The 25,554-nt window shown below is 33.7% G+C and overlaps 1 protein-coding gene across 4 annotated transcripts in view; it reads right to left on the reverse strand.

Annotated features, from left to right (window-relative positions):
- The window catches only part of Smad2 (SMAD family member 2), a 64,879-nt gene that overhangs the window by 11,819 nt on the left and 27,506 nt on the right, over nucleotides 1–25,554 (reverse strand). For all 4 annotated transcript variants that reach the window (XM_042675012.1, XM_042675009.1, XM_042675010.1 and 1 more), the window contains exons 3-8: nucleotides 14,776–14,865; nucleotides 13,567–13,760; nucleotides 12,534–12,668; nucleotides 8,678–8,752; nucleotides 1,481–1,534; nucleotides 145–357 (exon numbers count right to left, since the gene is read on the reverse strand). In XM_042675012.1, the coding sequence (XP_042530946.1) occupies nucleotides 145–357; nucleotides 1,481–1,534; nucleotides 8,678–8,752; nucleotides 12,534–12,668; nucleotides 13,567–13,760; nucleotides 14,776–14,865 (761 nt within the window). The remainder of the gene's footprint in view (nucleotides 1–144; nucleotides 358–1,480; nucleotides 1,535–8,677; nucleotides 8,753–12,533; nucleotides 12,669–13,566; nucleotides 13,761–14,775; nucleotides 14,866–25,554) is intronic.

Below are 25,554 nucleotides of genomic sequence, written 5' to 3' on the forward strand. Positions count from 1 at the left end.
AATCTCCAGGATTTATCAAAGGTAGTAAAGCCTATATACTTAACTACAATAGCATTTAAACAATGGAAGGTTCAGTATTTTATAAACAAGCCCACATAATAAGTATACCGTACTGGTTTTTCACACCAGGAAAAGAAAACGTACCTATATGTCTTCTTGTCATTTCTACTGTAGCATTTCGATTAACGTTGGAAAGTAAACCTAAGCAGAACCTCTCTGAATTTGATGGATCTGTAAAGCCATCTACAGTGAGTGAGGGCTGTGATGCATGGAAAGTCTCTCCAACCCTCTGGTTTAATTCATAATAGGCTATTGAACACCAAAATGCAGGTTCTGAATAGGTAACTGGCTGCAAATCTGGAAAAGAAAACAAGTAAAAGAGAGATGTGTGAACAATTTAAGACAAGAATAGAATAGTATCGTCTTCATATGTTCTATTCCAGAAGACATGGGCATCAGTTCAGGAAGTAGATGGAACTCTCTCAGTTTCCACACATAGTATATTTTTAAATTTCCCCCATCTCATGAAGTGTCATTTTATACTGGATTTATTTATCTGTAGTTTTAATCAAGTTCTTGCCCAAATATAAAACCATAGGTAGTAAGTCAACTTGCCATACCAAGTACATTTTAAAAATACATAATGGAGGTTAATTTTGGTAGGATAAAATATAAAGCTGGAACAAAGATTAGTAAGCCTAAGATAAAAAGCATATAAAAGATGGCCATTTGTCTATTTTGACTTGGTAAGTTATTCTAGTTATTAAAAAAGTAGAAAATAAATTCCTGCATATATAAAAATTAAAGTATTAAAACAGAAAGGATATACAAGTGAAAACAATATGGAAATAAGCTTATTTCATGGGAAAATAAGAACCACATATATTTTAATTCTGTACCTTTAACTAAAATTATGAAGAATATCAAGAAAAGAAAAAAACTGAAACTTTTCTATTTCATGGAGTTCCAAGCATATAAAAGATAAGGAGAAATTATAGAACTCCAAGTAAAATGAGGTTAAAAATAAATGACACAAGTTAATATACATAAACACTAACACACACACATTCACTCATCCAAATTCTCTCTTCTATCATACATTTATGTATTTGTACGCTATATATATTTGTATATACATATATGAGCACTCACACACACACGCGCGCGCACACACACACACACACACACACACACACCTCTTACACTAACTGTTACAGGAAGACATTAAATATACCAATAAAAATATTTCCATATTAGGATATTTTCATAAAGGACATATATTCAATGAATAGAACGATTATGTTTCCTACTTACAGGTGTTTAGTATAATATTTGAACAGTCTTTTTAAAAGCAATGATTTAAACCTTTTGCCTATTTTTGCTTATTCACTGGTATTGTTTTCTCATACATATGAAAAATAATTTTTAGAGTAGACTTTTCCTTAAGTAGGCACTGTGAAAACAGTGGTCTTGAACTTACCAAGGCTATGATTAACAGGAGATAGGGTAGTAGGAGACAGTTCAGCTGGAGAGCCTAAAACAAAGGGAGAAAACTTGAAACTAGACACTGAACAATTTTCTGAATTTCTAATTAAGTAATCATAAAATGTTCATAGCTGGATGCAATTCAACAATAAAACACAAATAATTTAAATTCTAAGAATTCAAATAGGGTACTATTTTATTTTATGTTTAATTTTGGAAGCTTCCCCATACAAAGGTGTATGAACAGTCTTGGCTTTTCACCATCCAATTCCCCATCCCAAAGAAATCCATCCATTATTGACAGCTCTTTATGTATCATTCCAAAATCATTGTACCAACTACTTCTCTTAGAACCTGTTTGTGTTTCCATTATTACCTGCTGGTCTATCATCCAATTGTAGCTTAACAAAACATCAGGGTACATTATAATTCGATTATGATAAATATTCAGGCTTTTAATCTTTTTCTTTAAGAAACAACACTGTAAGGACTAATCTTATATGTTTTGAAAGATACTCTTACAAGAGAATCTGCCAGACTGAAAAGTCTGTATGTGGTTAATTGACAGATTTTGGTAAAATTATCATTCACAGAGACTGCATTACTTTACCTTCCCAGTAACATAAAAAATGGTGAGGAGATGCTTAGGCTTTTACTGCTGACAGATGAAAATATAGTTTCAATAAGTATACTTTCAATTATCATTTCTCATAAATGACACAAACTACTTCCTTATACTGTATTTCTTTTTGTGAACAACATGTTCTTTACTCATTTTTCTCCTATATTAATCATTCTTTTTACTTATTTGTAGAAGGCTCTTTATGTTTAAGAGATAATCAGTCTCTTTGTGGTAGACTGCAAATATCTGGTTGATCTATGACTCAATTCTGATTCTGACAATGTAACATTTATTGAATTTCATATTACCATTTAATGAAAGAGTACTAATAGTGGATCGTCTTGTCTTCTTTAAGGTAGGCAATATTTTTAGCATTTTACCTCCAAGCATAATTGGCCTTGAAGCTGAGAGATAAAATTACTTATTCATAACTTCTATATTGACAATCTGAAGCAATACAAATGTTATGCTAGTGTTATGTTTATAAGGCTGTATGATCAATGTTAAAATAACTTAAAAGCCTTGTCTTTGTCTATGCTCTATAAGTTCAAGTTATATTTTAACTGTACACTTCAAAAGTTTAGAAGAATTAACAATTCCCTAGGGTTTTCTCTAAGATATTATTTCTCAGATGAAAGATAGGTTTATTTCTTCTAGTCAGATTTATCAAATCACATTTTCTCAGAAAATCATCTGATTTTTATTTCCATTTTAAGTAATCCAAATCACTCAAATCAAGAAAATAAAAGCGCATAAATACTCAAAATAAGAAAAAGGACCAACAAAAGAGAGACAACAGAACAAAACAATCTTTAAGACTACTTTACTCAATTCCATATATTCTACAGCACAGGTTGTTAATGTTAAATAATTTACTAGAATTATAAATATATATTTAGTGTACTTTTATCATTCTTTACATATTTAGGGAAAGTCATCTGAAAGAGCATAATTTACATATAGCTCCCAAGCTTCCCACATACACGCTGGAACACATGTAGAGGAAGGGAGGTCAGACTACTTCATGTACCACATACCTATAACCACTACATAAAATGGCAGGTAGCAAAGATTAAAGGGCAGCTCCAAGATAAACAGACAAATGAGAAACAGAACAGATGATGAATACTTTTGAACACAAAATGATCTTCTTTAATACAATTAAGCTAGTTACTCATTTGAAAAATCTGTTGGCAAGTAGCAACTGGTACAACTAAGAAAAGGTCAAATATATTTAGACCAACTAACTCAAATTCACCACTGTTTGCTGAAGCAGACAAAAAATAAACAAAGCTATTGATGGAAAAGGAAATTGCCCAGTTATACTTATCTATTAACTACTTCCATACATATATGCATGCATACACACACATACATACATGCATGCATGCGTATCTATACACAGACACCTGGTGCTGGTACTAAGGCTTGAACTCTGGGCCTCAAGTTCTTACTTTACACTCAAGGCTGTCACTCTACCATTTGAGCCATACTTCTACTTCTAGCTTTTTTACTCTATATCAAAGATATTTTTATAAACAAGTGCTGAAGTACCCTCTAAAACTGTGTTTCATTTCATTAGTTTCTTGATATCACTACATGCTGACACCTGCAACTTAACAAGTTTAAATGTAGTAACTGTTTATCCATTTTGTTTCTCTTGTTTTGGTCCAATCATAGTCCTTCTGTCCATTTTTTCTATTAACTATCTTCTTCCTCTTTTTTTTAAGTTTTTAAATTTAGAACTCAGGTCTTAGAATTGTCGCACATTTGTAAAATATTTTCTATTAAAAAATCTGTTTGGTGCATCTTTCAGGTGACATTAAAACATTATTATTTTATTATTATTATTTTAGGTTCAGGGCAAAATTGAGAGGAATGTATGTAAAGGTCCCATATACTGCCCCTTCTCTACAATCTCAACTCAGCATCAGCATTCTCATACTATAATAGTATATTTGTTACCATCAATGAACTCACATTGACACATCATTATCATCTAAAGTTCACAGTCTCATTCTCATTAGGCTTTATACTTTATATTTTCTATCGGTTTTAACAAATGTATAGCATGTACACATCATTTGTAGAATCAAGAGTAACTCCAATGACCTAAAAAAGCTACCCTAATCAATCTTCCCTTCTCTTTAGCCTTAACCTTTTATCGTCTCTGGTTTTGCCTTTCCTAGACTGTCATACAGTTGGGACTTTGCAGAAGAAAGCATTTGTAGACTGGTCTCTTTCACTTAGCAATTTCACATCTTCCATGTCTTTTAATAGTATAATAGCTCATTTCTTCTCACTAAATATTATATTGTCTTGATGTACCACAATTTATTTATTTACTAATTAAGGATATTTTGCTTATATTCACATATTTTAGAATCATGAATGAAGCTGCTATGATCAGACTATGATCATGTTTTTATGTAAACATTTAAGTTTTCAATTCACCTGGGTAAATATCAAGAAACAAGCCAGGACTGTATGTTGAAAGAATGGCTAGTTCTGTAAGGTACCACTATACTGTCTTCCACAGACAGTATAGTGTACAAAGTTAAAACAAAGACAGGATTGGATTTGCTAAAAAAGAAACCAATTCAAAACTTTATGGTTATGAGAATTAAGAAGTCCCAACACAGAGCTAGTCCTCATCAATCCATTCTAATTCATGTGATTAGCTGAGTATATGATAACACAGGAAAGGGGGTGGGTGTCAAGCTAAGATAAGAAACTATGAACAGAAGGGAACCTTACTACATTGTTGGTGGGAGTGTAAACTTGTTCAACCACTTTGGAAAGCAGTATGGAGGTTCCTCAAAAGACTCCACATAGAGCTCCCCTATGACCCAGCAATCCCACTTTTGCGCATTTACCCAAATCATCACAAACAAGACCATACTAAAGCTACCAGCATGACTATGTTTGTTGAAGCATTATTTACCATAGTTAAGATATGGAACCAACCCAGATGCCCCTCAGTAGATGAATGGATCAAGAGAATGTGGTATATATACACAATGGAATTCTATGCCTCCATCAGAAAGAATGACATTGCCCCATTTGTTAGGAAATGGAAAGGCTTGGAAAAAATTATATTAAGTGAAGTAAGCCAGGTCCAAAGAAACATAGGTCCCATGGTTTCCCTTATTTGCAGTAACTAGTATATGTCTGAGTTAAGCAGAAAAGGTCAGATAAGTTGATGTTAGGGGAATGAACCCCAAGGTAAGTATTCAAGTGTTTGTTTTCTTTCATGCAAGTGTTTCTAACATATTTATAAGATGATTTCTATGTTGCTTTGTATGTCCCTCCCCCACCGTATAACCCCTGCTTTCACTGTATTTGATGTTGGTATAATTTGTGGAGGGGAAGGGCAAAAACAAATCATTTAACTAGGGATACAGGTAGAGCCATTGCAACAATGAGATGTACAAGATGTTGTACAAGTTGTTATGTCGAAAAACTAAGTTCACAACTTTGGCGGGGGGAGGGGGGGATCGGGTGGGGGGAGGAGAAGGGAGTATGGGAAGAGGAAACAAAGAGGAGGCAACAATGCTTGATAAGAAATGTACTCATTATCTTGCCCATGTAATTGTAACTCCTCTGTATGGTATTTTCACAATAAAAAATAAATAACAAAAACAAAAAATAGCAGAAAAAAAAAAGAAACTATGAGATAGCCTATAGTCTTGTCTCAGGCATCTGAAAATTCTGCTAAGAGGAAGGATACCTGAAACTTTAGATAATCTGGTATTAATTAAAGCACAAATCATCTAGACTCTTCATTCCAGAGGAGAGATAAGCTCTTCAAGTTAGTACCCAGAAAGAGAAAGAGTATCTAAATTACTCTGGTATAATTTTATATAAAATGCCAAGTATTCAATTATAAAATGAGATACATACAAAGTAGGAAAATGTAATCTATAATTAAAATGATAAAACAGAAGCAGAGCTATGTATTAGCCAGATATTGGGATTATCAGATAACATCTGTAACATGGGAACTGTAAACCTGAAAAATAAAATATCTATATGAAGATTCAGTTGTCTTAATAGCAAGACAAAAGCCAAATCCACAAATATATTATCACTTTTTTGTCAAATTATCATTAGACAAAGAAGTCAAACTAAAACAATGGAACAGGTAATGTCTCTTCAACAAACGGTGCTGGAATAAATTAATGTTTCCAGAAAAGGAACGGAAAACAGGAAAAAAAGTAAAAATGGTCAAAATAAAGTATTTTTTTAATCCTTTAAAAATGCCTTTAAAAGTATAATGTGTGATCACAGCAAAGACAATGGGTATATATGAATGGAATTAGACAGCTATAAGGTTTTTAAACTTCTCATGAAATTATAAATATTACAACTTAAGTAACTTTCATATAAAAGGTGCAAAATATAATGTAAGTTTTACAATATCTAGGAGATATTATAAGAAATAATGCCAAAGAGCAAATATAAGAACAAAAATAAATGACTATGCCGGGTGGGTGCTAGTGGCTCCTGCCTATAGTCCTAGTTACTTAGGAGGTTGAGATCTGAGGATGGCAGTTCAAAGCCAGCTCATGCAGAAAAGACAGTGAAACTCTTATCTTCAATTAACAACCAGAAAACCAGAAGTGGATCTGTGGTACAGCTTAAAGTGGTACAGTGCTAGCCTTGAGCAAAAGAGCTCAGAGAGCCCAGGCCCTGAGTTCAGGCCACACGACCAAAAAATAATTTTTTGACTATGGCAGGAAAATAAAATAGAAGCATCAAAAACAGATAAAGCAATTGAAGACATGTAGCAAAATGGTAACCTAAACCCAGTATCAATAATCTCTTTTTATATATATGGAAATGGAAGTACAAACATTAATTGTACATTTTATTTCAGTAAAAGGTAGACAGTACAAAATGCTGTCCATAATAGACATATCTTGAACATACCTTACTCATGTAACTGTAACCCTCTGTACACTATTCTTTACAACATTTTTTAAAATGTGTAGTTTTAAAGCCAAAATAAGGGTTAGAAGAAAACTTGTAACTTTTTTCTTTTTGGTCGGTCATGAGACTTGAACTCTGGGTCTGGGTGCTGTCCCTCAGCATTTCAGCTCAAGGTTAGCACTCTACCTCTTGAGCCACAGTGCCACTTATAGTTTTGTAAGTGGTTTATTGGAGATTAGAGTCTCAGGACTTTCCTGCCAGGGCTAGCTTTGAACCACGATCCTGAGATCTCAGTCTCCTGAGTAGCTAGGATTACAGGAATGAGCCATTGATGCCCAGAGAAAACTTGTATCTTTTAAGTGCCTATATTAGGAAAGAAATCAATGATCTGAATGTACACAAGAGGTAAGAAAGGGGATTAATTGCAAATTAATTGAAAATGTTGTAGAATAGATGCAAATGAAATAGAAGAGATAAAGTCAACAGAAAAAAGTTAACAAAATAAAAGTTGGTTCTTTGAAATCATTAACAAATAAATCTTTTCCAAGACATTAACAAGACAAGAGTCAAAAGATAATTTTAAAGACTTTAAATATTAACAGAATTTAAAGTTATGTGGATTATAACTACAGAGTGTTAGCATAAGACATATTTACTTAAAGATGCACTGAATAGCTTTAGCTGCTCTCCATCTCCTATTCTCAAATACCTCTAAAAACACAGACTACTTATGGCCTTTTATCAAAGAGCCTTTGTGTATATGTGCTGGCAATGGGGCTTGCCTCAGAACTTCACCTGACTTTATCACTCAAAATTGGCACTACACCACTTGAGCTATACTGCCATTGCAGCTTTTGTTAATTCAAGGTAATGGTCTTAGGGATTTGTCTGCCAGGGCTGGCATTTAATCTCAATCCTCAGACCAGAGCCTCATGACTAGGGTAGGATATAGTCAGAGCCACTGGCACGCAACTCAGAGGGATATTCATGTATCTTTTTGGGTATGGGGTAACTAAAAATTTAAATAGAAACACAGGATATAGAAAAGAAATAAAACCATGTATTTCCACATTTATAATTACTATAAATTGAAAGAATTTTTTTAATTTTTAAGTAGTTGTAAAAAGGAGTTGCCTTTTAACAGTTTATGAATACAATGTATCTTGATTGGTGTCATAAGAAAAATTCTATTATTTTCAAAATAGTTAATACATGCGGATTTTTTCATAGCAACATTATCTCCCTTTAATAGTTACTATCAAAACGGGAGATTCTCTTTTTTGGTATGTTTCTCAACTTCTCTAAATTTGGGAGCGATATCCAAGTTTCAGTTAATATAAGAAATGTAAAGTGGACCCTAGGCATCTTCAAAAGATTGGCCCAAAACTCCTTGTGGACAATAAAAGTTTACAGCTACTTTCCTCATATAAAATGACACAGAAAATACCATGTCAACAGTTGTTATACTGTATTATTTAGGAAATAATGACCAGAAAAAGTCTTGTATGTTTGGTACAGATGCAAAATTTTCCTTAAATATTTTCCATCTGTGGTTGGTTGAATCCACATGTGGGACTTGTAGATACAGAGAGCTGAAGAGTTATCATTCAGAAATTTTGGTCTTTTTTTTTTTTTTACCTGTATCCATACTTTGGTTCAACTGCTGATCACTTGTTTCTCCATCTTCACTAATATATCCAGGTGGTGGTGTTTCTATAAAAGTTTAGAACAAATTAAGTAGTTATTTTGATTTGATTTTACCTTTTCTCATAGCTACCAAATATAACCAATAAATAATCCCCAAATAAAAGATAAAAACATTATTATAAAAAAAGATTGAACTGAAGATTTATGACTCAAGTTCTGATCAAAATCTTCCAGGTACATCTTTAAAACCTACTCACAATACAATTCAACTCCCTTTCTGTGTGTATGTGTGTCTGTGTGTGAACTGGGTATTGTCCCTTCATTTTTTCACTCAAGGCTGGCACTCTGCCACTTGAACCACAGCTCCATTTCCAGCTTTTTTGGTGGTTAATTGGAGATAAGAATCCTCATGGACTTTCCTACAGGGCTGGCTTCAAATAATAATCCTCAGATCTCAGCCTCCTGAGTAGCTAGGATTATAGGAGTGAGCCACTATCACCCAAACTCAATTGGCATATTTTGTTAAATACAAGGTTTACAGTACAACTTATGATAAAATGGTTCAGGACTGACATGTCAATTTTTCATTATTTCTAACTAGTAACTTCTAAAATTTTGAAGTAGAAAATTCATGCATGAATTACTGTACTATATAGGCAAAATACTCCTTAAAAATAAACATTAAGACTCAAATGTATAATTTTCAATACTTTTTAAACAAAATATTCAAGTGGTATCTGAATAGGCAAGTATACTTCATAGAAAATAAAAATATTTGCACAATTTCATCATTTGTGATTTTAAGGAGAAAACAATAAGTTCAAAAGATTTTTCAACAGCTTTATATTGAAAGTTTTAAGCAATAAAGGTAATATATACACAAAGCTAAGAAAATACTTCCTTGGAGTTTTCAATCATGGAAGAATGCTTGTTCATGGAAGGTAATTTAAAAAGATGTAAGAAAAGGGAGAAGAAATTTTATTTTATTTATTTATCTTTAAGTAGTTGTACAAAGGAGTTGTCATTTAAGTTACACATTCTTTAATAACTATACATTCTTGCAGTTATTAAAAGGGAGAAAGGAAGGCATGGTTAAAAGTCTCCTTCACTATCCCTACAATGTATATTAAATTATTTAACCATAAATTTTAAATATCAAACTTTCCATTTAAAAGCCAACACCTCAAATCTTTTTGTCTGTTTCTTTAACAGGGTCTCATTACAAAGCTCAAACTGGCTATAAACTTGTGATCCTTCTGCCTCAGTCTTCCAAGTGTTGGGATTACAGGAGAGTTCCATACTCAGTGTCCTAAACTCATCATACTGAAAAAAATCTTAATTATCTTCATATAGCTAAACCGTAAAGGGCAAAAATATAACTAAAAGATATATGTTATTTTAAAAGTTAAAGTTAACAGAGTTAGAGCTAACCTTTGCCAGGTTAATCAGTGTCTTAGAGATATAAGGCATTTCTTCCACCAAGGTAAGGTGAAAGAAATAAGACATTTTAGCTTACTGTATTTCATTTTCCTCCAGTTATGTTTGTACATATCAATAAGCTATTTGTATTTTTGAGAAAATGCTAAAATTTCTTTTGAAGAGAACTAATAAAGTGAACTTTGACTAGGGATCAAACTAGGTATGTGCCAAGTATGCACAAGACCCTGCGTCTGATTCCTAGCACCACACACAAAAAGGTGAACTCTGGTTTTGTTTATGGTTGGCAGTGGATAAAACCTCCCTGATCAGAAGAGCCAGTCAGAAGAATTCAATTATGATTTTCTACTTTATGCAATATTAACTTCTATACAAGTTAGGGTAAAAAAAATACTAACCCAAACACCTTCACAAGTTAGGCCACTACACATTTAGATGTGTGTCCTTGTAAAAAGTTATAAAGTATGTGTCTCATGAGACTGTGCTTATACCCTAGTTTATTATACTGTATGTCATTTCCACGTTTAAAGACTTAAACTGGGCTGGGAAGGTATCTCAGTGGTAGAGTGCTTGCCTTGCATGCATGAGGCCCTGGGTTCGAGTCCTCAGCACCACATAAGCAAAAAGAAAAAAGCCGGAAGTGGTGCTGTGGTTCAAGTGGTTCAGGCCCCATGACCGGACCCCCCCCCCAAAAAAAAAGACTTAAAACTATCTCTTTTCCTCCTAATATGAGCACAAACATACATGCACATACATACAACATACAAAAAAAAATCCACCTTAAGCAGGTTTATGAAAGACAAGATTGAATTTTTCTACTTGGGAAATGTCTCATTCTTTAGTATTGCACCCCATCTCTCTTCTTCCTTGCTAACTTTTTAAAATATTCCTATGTAACAACACTGTAAAAAGTAACCTTATCACTTCCTATCTGTAAAAATAGATGCAGTATGTTAAATGGCAACTCCTTTGTACAACTACTTAAAGATAATTAAATAAATAAATATAAAAATACTTCTCCCTTTTCTTACACCTTTTTAAATTATTTTCAATAGGGGCTGGGAAGGTGGCTCAGTGGTAGAGCGCTTGCTTTACATGCCTGAGGCCCTGGGTTTGATTCCTCAGCACCATATAAGCAAAAAGAAAAAAGCCAGAAGTGGCGCTGTGGCTCAAGTAGTAGAGCGCTAGCCATGAGCTGAAGAGCTGAGGGACAGCGCCCAGGCCCAGAGTTCAGTCCCATGACTGGACCAAAAAAAAAAGTGTCTTCAATGAACAAGCGGTCTTCCATGATAGAAAATTCCAAGGAAGTATTTTCTTAATGTACATGAAACTCTTAACTCTTAGGTTCCTGACAGGTTTTCAGTTGTAAAAAATTAAAGTCAGGTTGGAATAAAGAAACATAAATGGAGGAAGTGGAGGTATATCTCCAGTGGTAGACAGCCTGCAATCTGGAGACTTGAGTTCAACACATTTCCCATCACCAAAAGAGGAAAAAAAACCCATGACCAAAAATCCAGCATATAGCTGAGTCCTCATTCTAATATCATATCCTTAGTTTCTACATGGGGAGAAAACAAGCAAGGGGAAACATACAGGAAAAATAACATAAGATTACTGTTCCCTTAGAAAAAAACTAATGACAAAGGAGGAGGAAACAATGCTTGATAAGAAATGTACTCATTACCTTGCTCATGTAATTGTAACCCCTCTGTACGGTATTTTCACAATAAAAAAACAAAACAAAAAAAAAAAAAAAACACAAAATAACCTAATGACTAAAATGACAAATACTGTATTGTGAAATTTACTGGATCACATAAAACAGGAGAATGGAATTTTTAGAGCCATGTGGTAGGACTTATTCATATTTCATCTGGAGTTTAGACTAAAGTCCACAAGAAACCTAACTAAAAATAAGAGGTTTTCTGATTTTTAATATAATTACAGTGTTGTTTCATCTACTGAGTTAAAACACTGTATCTCCTAGAGAAATGTTACACTTAAATATTACATTATCTAATAGTAATTATTTAGGAAGCATTCTTTCAGTTACATTTGTTTCAGAAATACAATTTTCCTGAACCAATTATTTGTTACATTCTGCATTTCTCTGTTTCAAACAACTAAGACAAACTTTCACTACAGTCCTTTCTGCTTCTCACAGCACTTAGACTAAACCCACTAAAAAAGAAAATGAATATAAAGTAAAAGCTTTTTTCTAAACCAAATTTTTTTAAATGTACTAAGCTTAGACACTTCAAAACTAATTATCCAACAAATCAAGATTTTTCTATTCAAAATCTAGAAGCATTTTGAAAAAAGCAAAACCATGATTTACTAACATTTCCACTGTTAATGACAAAATTGTTATCTGTTTAAGTTTTAGGCAAGTTTCAGAAGGCAAAAATACCTGGGATGTAATTACTCTGTGGCTCAATTCCCGCTGGGAAATTAGTGTTTTCTGGAATGGAGTGGGTGTAATCATCCAGAGGTGGTAGTTCTGTTAGAATCTCAGTATGCCGGGGCACTAACACCGGAGGCAAAACTGCAAGAGTTAAAGAAACCCATTAGAGGCAAGAAGGAAAGAAAGGAGTGGAGGGACCTTAATGAAAGTTTTCATAAGGAAAGAGAAGGCAACAGATTAATTTTTTTAAGTTATTAGAGTTCACCTATTTAGTATTCTAGTAGTTCCTAAGAAAGGATAAATTCAATCCTGGCTTTGATTTATGTAGTCTACCACCTGAATGTTCTACTATCAGAGTTCATAGAACCTAGAGGATTTTCTAAAAATATATAGTTGTATTTTTTTTAAGGTTCCAAGCACACTCTAAATGAAAATCTTGCAATGAGCTTGAATAAACTACATATACACAAATATCATAAAAATACTCTTGAAAGTGCATTGAAGAGCAAGTGCTTAGCTGGGAGCTAGTGGCTCACATCTGTAATCCTAGCTACTCAAAAGGCTGTAATCTGAGGATTGTAGTTCAAAGCCAACCCAGGTGGGGAATTCTGTGGGACTCTTTTCTCCAATTAAGCACAAAATGTTTTGAGCAAAAATGCTCAAGGATGGCATGCAGACCTCGAGTTCAAGCTCCAGGACTATAACAATAACAACAAAACAAAAAAAAAAAAAAAGGAAAAAGAGCAAGTGCAGCAGAGGTACAGAGCACTGTCAGTTTACTCTAAGAAAACTGTAGCCTATAATTTCCTGACAAAGTATCTTTATGAACAATATAGTATTCTATCCAAGAACCAGACCTCACTTTTTCTCTGTTTTTCCATAATTTTTAAAAGAAAGCATTTACAACTACTATCAATTAATACACTCAATTTAAGATAGTTTATTAGAATTTTATGCTAATATTTCCCTGGATTCACAAGAGTACCAAAAAATATTTAAGTTCAGGCATTTAATTTAAAAATCTCTGTAGTCTTCCTACCTGGTGTCTCAACTCTCTGGTAATGATAAGGATTTACACAAACTTCATCCTTTTTCAGATTAAAAGCATATTCGCAGTTTTCAACTGCCTTGAGTTCATGATGACTGTGAAGATCAGGCCAGCGCCATAATCGGCAGTATATAACATGTGGCAACCCTTTTCGATGGGAAACCTGAAGCCGACCATCAAGAGATCTATTGGGAAGCAAGGAGAAAAAGAAAGAAAGAAACTTTAAAAAAGAAAAAAGAAAAAAAATATATGTAGTCAAAAGGGCTAAGTAGACTGAGAACATAAAGAAAGGAATGACAGCCACTGAGTTAGTTTTGGTGAAAACCAGGAAGAAAAGTGTACTCTTTAACCAATCTGATCAAGTGAGCAGCAGCACTAGCAGATGTTTCCTATCAATACTCTGAGTAAATGACTCACATGCCAATAAAAGGCTCATCACTTGGGAAAAATTCATCTTTTCAAAAGAATATCACATGACTGTACTTGAAAAACATTTTGTCAATATCTATCCTTAATAAGCCAAACTCTTTAAAAGGGCATTAATTCTGTAGATAGTTGAATAGTCAAAAAAAGAAAGTTGAGTGAGGAATGATAAATATCAACAATGATGGGTAGTAACTTACTCAAACTAATATAACTCATCATTCAGTTGTGATTTTGGTAACAGAGGTATACTTATATTTAGCTCACACATAAATGCAGATGGCGATGAATATGATGAGATGAAATGGACAAATACCAATATGCTTAAATGAGGTGATTTTTTTAAAAGATAACAAAAAAACAAGTTAGCCTATTGTTAATTGTGATATAAGGGTTTCAGTAAATAACTATGTATTAGTACAAAGATGATATTTAAATGACAACAAAAAATTTAGCAATAACCGGTCATGTGTCTACTCAAAATACTAGACCGCAACGATTAATCTAATCTTGAACTACAATGAGTATATAGTTATCAAAGTTCTTATTCTTTAGGGGATAGAATAATTTTTTAAAAGATTCAAAACTAAAATTGCATTGATCAAAACATCGGCTGAAACATTTAATACTGGCAAGCAGATATTTTGAATGCTATGCCTTATTTTACATTAAGGAAACATATTAGGCAAAATTATAGTAAGCAACCCAATAGAGGTCTTCCAAAACACACCCCCTCCCACAAGATCTCTAGGATTCCATAGAGGGCAGAATATTCACCTGGTTTGTTCAGAGAAGCTGTAAAGGCCTGTTGTATCCCACTGATCTATCGTATTTGGTGTACTCAGTCCCCAAATTTCAGAGCAAGTGCTGTGCATAAATTGAAAAACAAAAAATTGATGTGAACATGGAAGCATGGTTATTCAAAATACCATGATGTAAAACATGGAGAATGTACAGAATACTTCCTTCACCCAGAAAATATACATTGTTTCACTTTTCACAGGCATTTAGTGCTGGTTACTATATTTTCTATATGAAGGAAGCCAATAAAATGAAACATGTGACTCCAGATAAGTTATGATTATGTTTTTAAAATGTGAACATCAATGCTCTCTAGCTTAAGTGAAATCATACCTGTAATGTCCTTTCCCATTTCCTCTACTCAAAACAAGATCTAACACCCATGCCTTCAGCCATTCAAAGAATGTTCCTGTTTTATCACTCAGTTAAAAAAAAAATCTAGCTATTAATTTGTATCTGAAACCAGATGTCAATTGGATACTTTTAACATAAGAAAAAATCCAATTGAAACAAATATAAACGCTGTTAAGATTTTCATGTTATTTGGCTGTGATAGTTATATATTCAGTTTCACTAAAAATTACTATTACTCTATTTAAAGGACACACGATTGTGAAGTTACTCCAATATAGCACATCTTAAAATTTCTCTTCCACATTTCTTTCCAGAACATAGGCATCCCAGAGATAAATTCTATTTTCCCTGCCACTACTTCAATTCAAAGTAACTTCTGGTCTGTGGAAGAAAGGAAGAGTTTAAAAGGAATTTTTGGAATGGGACATTTGTTTATTTGACAGCCATGGATCCTAGCTGTAAGGTAGTTTATGAAACTCAATTTCCTTTCTCACATACTACAAAGTCATCAAAATTTCAAAAGGGAAGATGGACTATTTCAAAACAACTTTTGAAAATAGACAATTGATTACACTCCAAATTCACACATAGCTGGTCTAGTTAGCTTACTTTCTGAGTCTAGGCAGAACAGTCCCCCTGTACACAATCCTTATATAGCTGCCTTTCTGCCAGAAACTGTTCTCATGTCCTGCTTTGGGGGCGTAATTATTACACAATTGAAAAAAAGTTTAAAAACCATGTTGAGAAATTTTTCTGCACTGCCTTAAAATGTTTTAGATTCTTTTGCTTTTTAGTGTACAAACTATAACTACTAGAATAAGACAAAAAAAGAGAGGATAATTTAGACTTATCCTTTTCTCCCAAAAGCACGCTGATTTTAAAATCACAACCTAAATGGTTTCTTTAATTAAAAGATACATATCAAATATTCACTAGAATATATGGAATAAATAGTTTAAGTCAGAAAATAATTACCTGGATTTTAGAACATTTTGTGATTCAATTTAAAAAAGGGATAGTACTTAATCATTTTGTTTTTGGAAATAACTCAAGGAAAATGATTAAACACAGTGTTGGTCAGAGGGCATTTTGTTCTTATGACATTTAAAAGAACATTTCACTCAAGTTACTCTAGGACTAACATGAAAACCAGAACTTACAACAGAGCATGACGCACTTAAGTTATACTCTGTTTAAGCCATGAAATTAATCAATAATCAGTAGTTTTTAAGAACATGCAATCTAAAAGCAAACAGACCCTCACATCTTAACTCAGTCATTTTCTGACTACTATTAGCACATAGTACTTAACCCTTTACCTGTTTATTTAGACTATCCACTTTACTAACCCTTTACTTCTTTATCAGACTATCCTTACAAAAGTTCTTTTAAAATATTAAATGCTTCTAAAAGTATCTGCTTGTGTATTTTATAATATAATTTTAACAAAGTATACAAAGCAACGAGAATCAATACAACTGCAAATGTGCAAAATTATACAGGAAACATTTTAAACATAACTCAATGCAAAGGTACAGTAAGTAACATACATGTCTCTAAACAAAAAGACAGTATCATGGATATATTTGTACCAAATTTATGTACTTGATGCAATCTCAATAAAAAGATCCAGACAAAATTACTCTAATGTAGCACACCACAATTGAAAAGCTGCAATTAGTGAAAGAAAATGCAAACTGGACAGCAAGAGTAGTATTTAAGGAGCCTCAACTACATTAACTTTCTTCTAGATAATAAAAAATTCTGAACCAAATGTAATAAAAGTCTTTGAACACAGTAGAGACAAACCAGAAGTAAATAAGAAGTAAAGGGACATAAATCTGTAGAAGAAGAGAACTACATTAGAGAATTGTTTCCATGTTTTCATAATTAAGAAACTCTCTAGAGTGAGCTAGGTAAGGCAACAGTAACTTAAAAAACTAGTTAACTCTAAATAGTCAATCAGAGGGAAAAAAACAAAAACAACAACATCAAACTATGCCTATGAACTGTGCCAAAATCCCTTTTGAGACCTTCATGACAAAGTGGACAGACTGGGGGTTGAATGAAACCAGCAAACTAGCACGTGGAGGACTAAAATAATATATTTCAGCTCCAGCCTATGTATGGATTTTGATGCTACTGAAAACTACCTGCTGGAACACAACTAACACTGCCGAGGCAAGTAACATGAAGAAACAGTTAAATATTATACCTAGTCAGAACTGAACAATCAACAGAAACAGATCCCAAGATCAACTAGCAGACAAGAATATTAAGCTATTTTAAATAAGTTCATGAACTTAATGAACCAGTTGAGTAATGAAAACTATTAAAATGTAGCAAGTAGAAATACTAGAGCTGAAAATCACAAATGCAGAAATAAAATTCATATGAGGATGGAGAAGACAAGTCATTACATCTAAAAATTCACAAAAATTATCTTATCAGAAAACCTGAAATAAACACTGATCAACAAAACAAATACTCAGTAATACTCAGTTTCATAAAAACAAGAACAGACAAGGAAAAAATATTCAAGATAATAGGGGGGAAAAGATAATAGGGGAACATTGGGGGCTGATAGCTTATACCTGTAATCCTAGCTGCTCAGGAAGCCGAGGTCTGAAGATGATGGTGCAAAGCCAGCCCAGGTAGGAAAATCCATGATACTCTTATCTCCAATTAACCATCAAACAGCAGGAAATGGAGCTGTGGCTCAAGTGGTACAATGCTAGGTAGTCTTGAGCAAAATAACTAAAGGACAGCACTAGAACAGGGACAGGCCTAGAACAGGGACAGGCCTAGAACAATACAGACCCCTCTCTGGTTCCTGTCAGTAAAAGCTCAAGACTGCCAAGAGAACTTCCACTTGTTCTACCGATGCCTGATTATAGATATTAACACAAGATATCTAAGACCTGCACATTTATTAACCTTGCCAAAGTCTTTATACAACCTAAGTATAAAGATAAACTATATGTTTTTTCCCACATGATTATGGTCCATTTGTTTACAATCTTTTACCAACATGCTATTATTAAGATAATTTTATAGTAATGGATAAACTAATTTTATTTTATTTGGGGGGGGAGGGTCGGTTGTGGGGCCTGAACTCTGGGCCTAGGCACTGCCCTCAGTGTATCAGCTCAAGGCTAGAGCTCTACCACTTGAGCCACAGTACCACTTCCAGCTTTATCTGCTTATTTGGTGCTGAGGAATCGAACCCAGGGCATCATGCATCCACGGCAAGCACTCTACCACTGAGCCACCTTCCAGCCCGATAAGCTAATTTTAAAAGCATGGAAATTCAAAGGAGATATATACATACAAAAAAGAAAATTATGGACACTTTGATGAACTTCAGAAGTAGTCTGATAAGTAGTACAGTGCTTGATTCTTGATCAAAAGAAGCTGAACACTAAATACTGAATGATTCTATGTGAAATCTTACAAGACACAAGATAGACTGAAATGAAAAATATTCAGTGATTGCCTACATAACCACTGAGAAATAAAATGAAGGAACTTTGTGGGTAAATGTAATGTTCTAAATGAAACACTGTTATACATATTGGTAATATAATTCAATTGAATACATAATTGGAGAATACCATCATATGAAAATGAAATAACAAAAGGCAAAAAGAAAAATGGCCATAAAACAACTCAAAGAGGCAAAAAACCAGAGGAGAACGGAGAAAACATAAGCAATCTAACATAGGAATAAAGACAGCTCTACATAAATTGATATAGAAAGACCTCTAAAATATCTTTAGTGAATAAAACAAACAAGCACACATCTACAGTACGTTACACATAACTAGTATGTTTAAAGAAAAAAAAAAAACTCTGTTTGCTATATATGTATAATCACATAATCACACACATATAAGCCCCACACACAATGAACAATAAGCAGTGAATGCCTTTTACCAGAATTACACAAATGAAACCAAGAAAATGTTGCCACAGAAATACAATGCTACCTTGACATTTATGATGTGAACTAACATTATGATTATTTTCCAAAATGAGAAAAGAAATATGAGCATTTAAATAACTCAAACATCAGAGGACTAATGTGGTACATTTCAAGGTTGATATATATTGCTGGCTTAAAAACCTAAGTTCTTTGTGGCACACTTTTGTAGAATGGTGACTTAAATTAACTGCTTGTATAAGAGCTAAAGTATTTTTGTGAGAAATGCAAATATTACTGAAAAACATAAAACAGATTAATGTTGGCATCTAGTTACCAATATGCTTTTATTTCCTAGCTACAAATAAGCTTATTATCATGCTACTAAAAATACTGTGACTGTTTTTATTAAAACATCCCTAGATAGGCACTGATGGCTGCTGCCTACAATTGCAGCAAGTTATGAGGCTAAGATCTGTAGAACTGTGGTTAGACTATAAGCTAGACTTTAATCTCCAAAACAACCAGTTATACCTCCATGTTTCTATGTTTTATTTTCTTAATTCACTGTAATAGCTAGGCCCTCTACTAATATAATGAAAGGAACACAGAAGATCTAGTGGCTATTGACCTAATGTATAGCAACTGGTCATAGGGAAAACATGGTGTTCTACAATTAAGTTTAGTCTTAGCTATTTGGTATTTTTAGATGTTCTTTTTTCATTAAATATTTATTTTATTGTAAAGATACTGTACAGAGGGGTTACAGTTACATGAGCAAGGTAATGAGTCCATTTCCTATTAAGCATTGTTACTCTGTTACCCCCGCCTTTGTTTTTCCCCTACCATCCCTCTTACCACCCACCCAACCCCCGCCCCCACTCCGCACCTCCCTCCCTCTGCAAAGTTGTAAAGTTCACTTTCAACATAGTGTTTTATACATCTCATTGTTACAATGGGTCATCCTGTATCCTTAGCTGAAATAAGGAAATAACAAAATGCTAGATGTTCTTAATCAGATCAAGAAAGCCTCTATATTTCTCATCTACTAGGAGTGTTTTTCATGAATACATTATAAATTTTGTCAAATGGCTTTTGACTGAGTGATCATATTATTTTCCCTCTGTTAATAGTTAATTACATAGATCAATTTTTGAAAGTTAGAAACTAATTTTGCATTGTTGGGATAAACCCTTCTCGATCATGATGTCCTCCTTTTTATACATCACTATGGAGTACATTTCAATACTTTTTCATTCATGTTTGTAACAAATACTACTCTACAAATGCTCTTCCTTTAGTCACTATTGTCAGGGACTTTGGTTTGTATAATCTTAGAAGCAGAAGAATCAGATGGTAACTGAAAAGCTTTCCCAGTATTTCTCATTTCTACCTTCACATGCATGTCAAAAATACCACCTGAGATCCTGCTAGATGTTTCTCCTGCCTTTGAAAATAACAAAGTATTTCTGTGAACATAAAATATTCTGTGCCAATGCAGATATTTAAATGTCAAGTCTAAAAATGTTTGCTGGAATATTTCAAGTCCTTCTAAAAATAGAAAATTTTATTTAAAAAAACAAAATATTAAAAACAGCTCAGACAATTAGTTTAATATTGCAGCTTATCGACTTTCTATATTTATTTATACCTACAGTTTTGAACAATGAAAAACTGGCATCTTACTTGTTGAGCTGAACCCCTTTGAATAGCTACTTTAAAAAATAACATCCTGACAAAAAAAAAACATAATCAAAAAAATAAACACATGACATGTAATCTTTTAAATTTAAAGTATAAAATCTGGACTATATATCAAGTGTAAAATGAGAATGGCTGTAAATAATAAGCTGCTGGGAGAGTCCAATTTAAGTCATACATTTTCATAATACTTGAATTTGGTTTTAAAGTATTTTTAGAGTTAGAGGTATGCTCAGTTGGTAGAGCACCAGCCAATGAACAAAGCACTAGGTACTAAGTTTGAGTACTGGTCTCACAACCAAAAAAGAAGAAAAAGAAATATGTTTTAAATGTAACTATTTTGTAAAATTAGCATCCCACAAAATAAATATCAATTCAAATTTACATACCACTCTGAAGCTGACAAAGTGCTTTCACGTATTTAATGTGAAATGTTTAGGTAATGTCAGGTTAAATGTAAAATGTTTAGGTATTGTGGACCAACTAACTTAATAGATATACTTGTTGATAAAAATAACATGAACCATCATAAAAATCTATTTAAAAAAACTTATTGGTTATGTCCTTTGCTATACAGAAACTTTTTAGTTGATGCAGTCCCAAGTCTTTCTTTGACTTGCTGTGCTTCTGGACTTTAATCAGAAATTTCTTACCTGTGCCAAGGAGTCCTATTGTTTCTCCTACTCCTGTAATAGTTTCGTGGTTTCAAGTCTTACATTAAGGTCTCTGACGCATTTTGAACTGATGCTGGTGCAAGGTTATAGATAAAAATCCAGTTTCAAGTCAGGCACTTGTGGCTCACACCTGTAATCCTAGCTACTCAGGAGGCTGAGATCTGGGCCAGCCTGGGCAGGAAAGTTCATGAACCTCATCTCCAATTAACCACCAGAAAACCGGAAGTGGCTCTGTGGCTCAAGTGGTAGAGTACCAGTCTTGAGCTGAAGAGCTGAGGGACAGCACCCAGGCCCAGAGTTCAAGCCCCACAACCAAAAAAAAAAAAATTAAAATTAAAAAAAATCCAGTTTCAGTTTTCTGCATATGGATATCAAGTTTTCCCAGTACCATTTATCGAAGAGGCTTTCTACCAGTCTGTTTTGGGCTCCCTTATCAAATATTAGATGGCTATTGGCAGGCCTGTGAGTCTATTTTCTGGATCTTCTATTCTGTTCCACTTGTCATCCAAACTGTTTTTTGTGCCAGTAACAAGCTGTTTTCATTATAACAGCACTGTAGCCAAGTTTAAAGTTGGGTATTGTTATACCTCCAGCACTATCTTTTCTGCTCAGAATTGTTTTTGTGATTCAGGGCCTTTTGTGGTTCCCTATAAATTTCTGAATTATTTTATCTTGTTGAAGAATATTGTTGGGTTTTTGATAGGTATTGCATTGAATTTGTAAATTGCTTTGGGCAGTACTGCCAGTTTCACAATATTAATTCTGCCAATCGAGGAGCATGGAATGTCTTTCTAGTTCCTTAAAAGACGCCTACCAAATGGAAGATCTTTTCCAGATATACATCAGACAATGGCCTAATGTCCAGAATATAGAGAGCTTAAAAAATTAAATCCTCAAAGAACCAACAACCAATTCAATTACTTTTCAGAAGAAGTAAAAATAGCCAATAAACACATGAAGAAATGTTCAACCTTGGAATTCCATCTCAGCCCAATTAGAATGGCCATTATCAAGAAAACAATGCTGGTGAGGATGTGGCCATTAGGCTACCCCAAAACACTCATACGAGCATGTACAGAAGTCTCTCAAAAAATGAAACATGGAACTACCCTACAATCCAGCAATTCTACTCTTTGGTATTTATCTAAAAATTACAAATCAGGCTACAGTAAAACCACCAGTACAATCATGTTCACTGCAGTACTGTTCACCATAATCAAGGTATGGAACCTGCCCAGATGTCTCTTAATGGATGAATGGATCAAGAAAATGTCATATTTATACATAATGGATTTTACTCATCCATTAGAAAGAACAATATTGTATCATTTGTAAAGAAATGGAAAGATCTGGAAAAAATTATGTTAAGTGAAGTAAGTTACACCCAGAGAAACAAAAGATGTAAGATTTGGGGATCTCTTAACTTCCACTTTAATATTCTGTTACCTTCTATTTCTAGGTAAAATCTAAGCAGGTCACAACTGGCCAATGCTGCTTTTCAAACAAATAGAAGGAAAAGATGAAAAAAAAAAAAGACCAAAAATAATGGAGAGCTATCAAAGTAATGAGATCTAGATGAACTAAAATCCAAAGAAACACTTTCCTGATGAACTGATAACTGCCAATTCCTCCTTTGAGATCATCTATACATTCTAGGTACAGGCTAAGGATTAGGACTGGCCTGGGAAAGAAACCATACTGAGAAAAGGAACACAGTAGAACTGATGAAAATCAAAAGTCTATCCCCTTCAGTATTTTAATACTGAGGCTAAAAGACCATTGAAACTATGAAAAAGGGGAAGCATATTTCCTACATTGTTTGATGTACTAGGTGGCAGCCCTCAAAGTTTTCAATCAAAATCCTTGTCTGCAGAAGAGGTATAAGCTCTAAGTATCAGTGTTACATTAATTAATGAATTAAAATATAACTCAGTCCCAAAACAATCTGATCCTTAATAAATTAATTTTCTTAGTATCTCTGACATAGGTAGATCAAATCCTCTTAATAAAGTATTACTTTTCAGCGACCATCTTCTTTGCGAATTTTGTGTGAAGTATATTTTTAAAAATTCAGGAAAATAGACAAAAGAGATGGAAATTTTCAACAGAAATATGGAACATACATTTTTTTAAAAAACTTAAAACTGTATAGTTTCTGAAATTAAGAACTTATTATCTAGCTTTAATAGTAGATTGGATATAGCACAAAAACAACAATACTCAAAAGACAGATCAATGAGAAAATGTTTGAGAAGGATGGGAGGAGAAAAAACAGCAAAAGAGACATGCTAATTTTGGTATGAGCACAAGAAAAATTGAAAATAACATTGTAGGATATCATAAGCTGATATTTTACTATTAGGTTATATTTGTAAAGTCCACTTGTAGTACTATTTTCAGGCACCTGAAATGCAAGTGCATTTACTTAACATTATCAATGGGAACCATATAGGCCTGGAAATACTACTACAAGATGGGAAGGAAAAAGAGAAAAACAGTTTAGTTAAATGCTGTCCTGAAAACTTATGATCCTCCTAAATGTAGTTATAGTCACATAGGAATGGTGTGGACAAGCTGGAATGAATCTAGGTAAAGCTGAAAACAGATCAAGCAAGTATACTGAACAAAGGAAAACAGCTGTAACTATTATTTTAGCTAGGTTGAGTCTCTTTCCTAAATATATTAATGGTATAAAATAGTAAAATATGACCAGGCTTCAGTGGCTCTCATATGTAATTCTAGCTACTCGGGGGCTGAGATCTGAGGATTGAGATGCAAAGCCAGGGTAGGCAGGAAAGTCTGTGAGACTCTTAACTCCAATTAATCACCAAAAAGCCAAAGTGGCCTATAGCTCAAATGGTAGAACATTAGCCTTGAGCAAAAAAGCTCAGGGATAGACCTTGAGTTCAAGCCCCAGAAACAGCATACATGTGCGCATGCACACACACACACACACACACACACACACACACACACACACACAAATATTGAGATGGAAAAGTTGCATGAAACTTTGTATTATTTAGCATACCACAGCTTAAGAAATTAAGTTGTGCCCTTTGTGTCAGTGTGTACAATGGTAGGAAGGAAGCAGTACTGATACATATCTCTACAGCTTCCAAACTTTCAGACAGCAAGAATAATTAGGTGAGGGTAGCGGGAAAGACATAAAGCCCAGACTCTTTCTGCCTAACTTCAATGGAGAGCATCCTCGAAGATTAGTGGCATTGAGAGTACGGAGAAGGAAACTGCTAAATCAACCAACCAGATAGTGTAGCTATAAACACATGCTATTATTAAAATTCTAGTATGTTTCCTCATCAAGTAAATTTATGTGTATTTCTAGGTTTGTTAAAGAGTATTTTATTAAGATATTACATTGCTTTGCACTCTTACGTGAAAAGAGCTCACATTAATATATATGGCATGAATTTATCCCTAACACACCTTCTTCATAGCCACTTGCTCTTTTATACTACATAAATAAGAGTTCACTGAAGTCCGACTAAATTTATCACATTTAATAAGATTTAATAGTTAAGAAATGACTTGACATATAATTTTTCTCTACTATTTTGAAAAGTTAATCAACAAAAGACATAGTTACTAAATTAGAAAGAATGCCAACAGACTGGGAGATCCTTTACCAGCAATACATCTGACAAAGAATAAATATTCAAAATATACAAGGAGCTCAAGATATTAACTCCTCTTCAAACTAATAAACCAGTCACTAAATAGGCAAAGGAGCTAAGAAAAGACTTCCCCGAAGAAGAGGTAAGAATGGCAAAGAAACATAAGGAAATGCTCCACATCCCTGGCCATAAAGGAAATGCAAATCTAAACAACTCTGAGATTCCATCTCATCCCAGTTTGATCGGCCAACATCATGAATTTGAACAACAAAAATGCTGGCAGGAATGTGAGAAAAAAAGGAACCTTATTACACTGTTGGTGAGAAAGTATAACCACTCTGAACAGCAGTCTGGAACATAAGATAGATCTTCCCTATGACCCAGCCACATCACACTTGGGCATCTATCCAAAACCTCACAAGCCAGGATATCATAAAGACACTTGCACACCTATGTTCACTGCTACATT

This window comes from Dipodomys spectabilis, unplaced genomic scaffold, assembly GCF_019054845.1.
Source record: "Dipodomys spectabilis isolate Male_0828 unplaced genomic scaffold, ASM1905484v1 ptg000024l, whole genome shotgun sequence".
NCBI lineage: Eukaryota > Metazoa > Chordata > Mammalia > Rodentia > Heteromyidae > Dipodomys > Dipodomys spectabilis.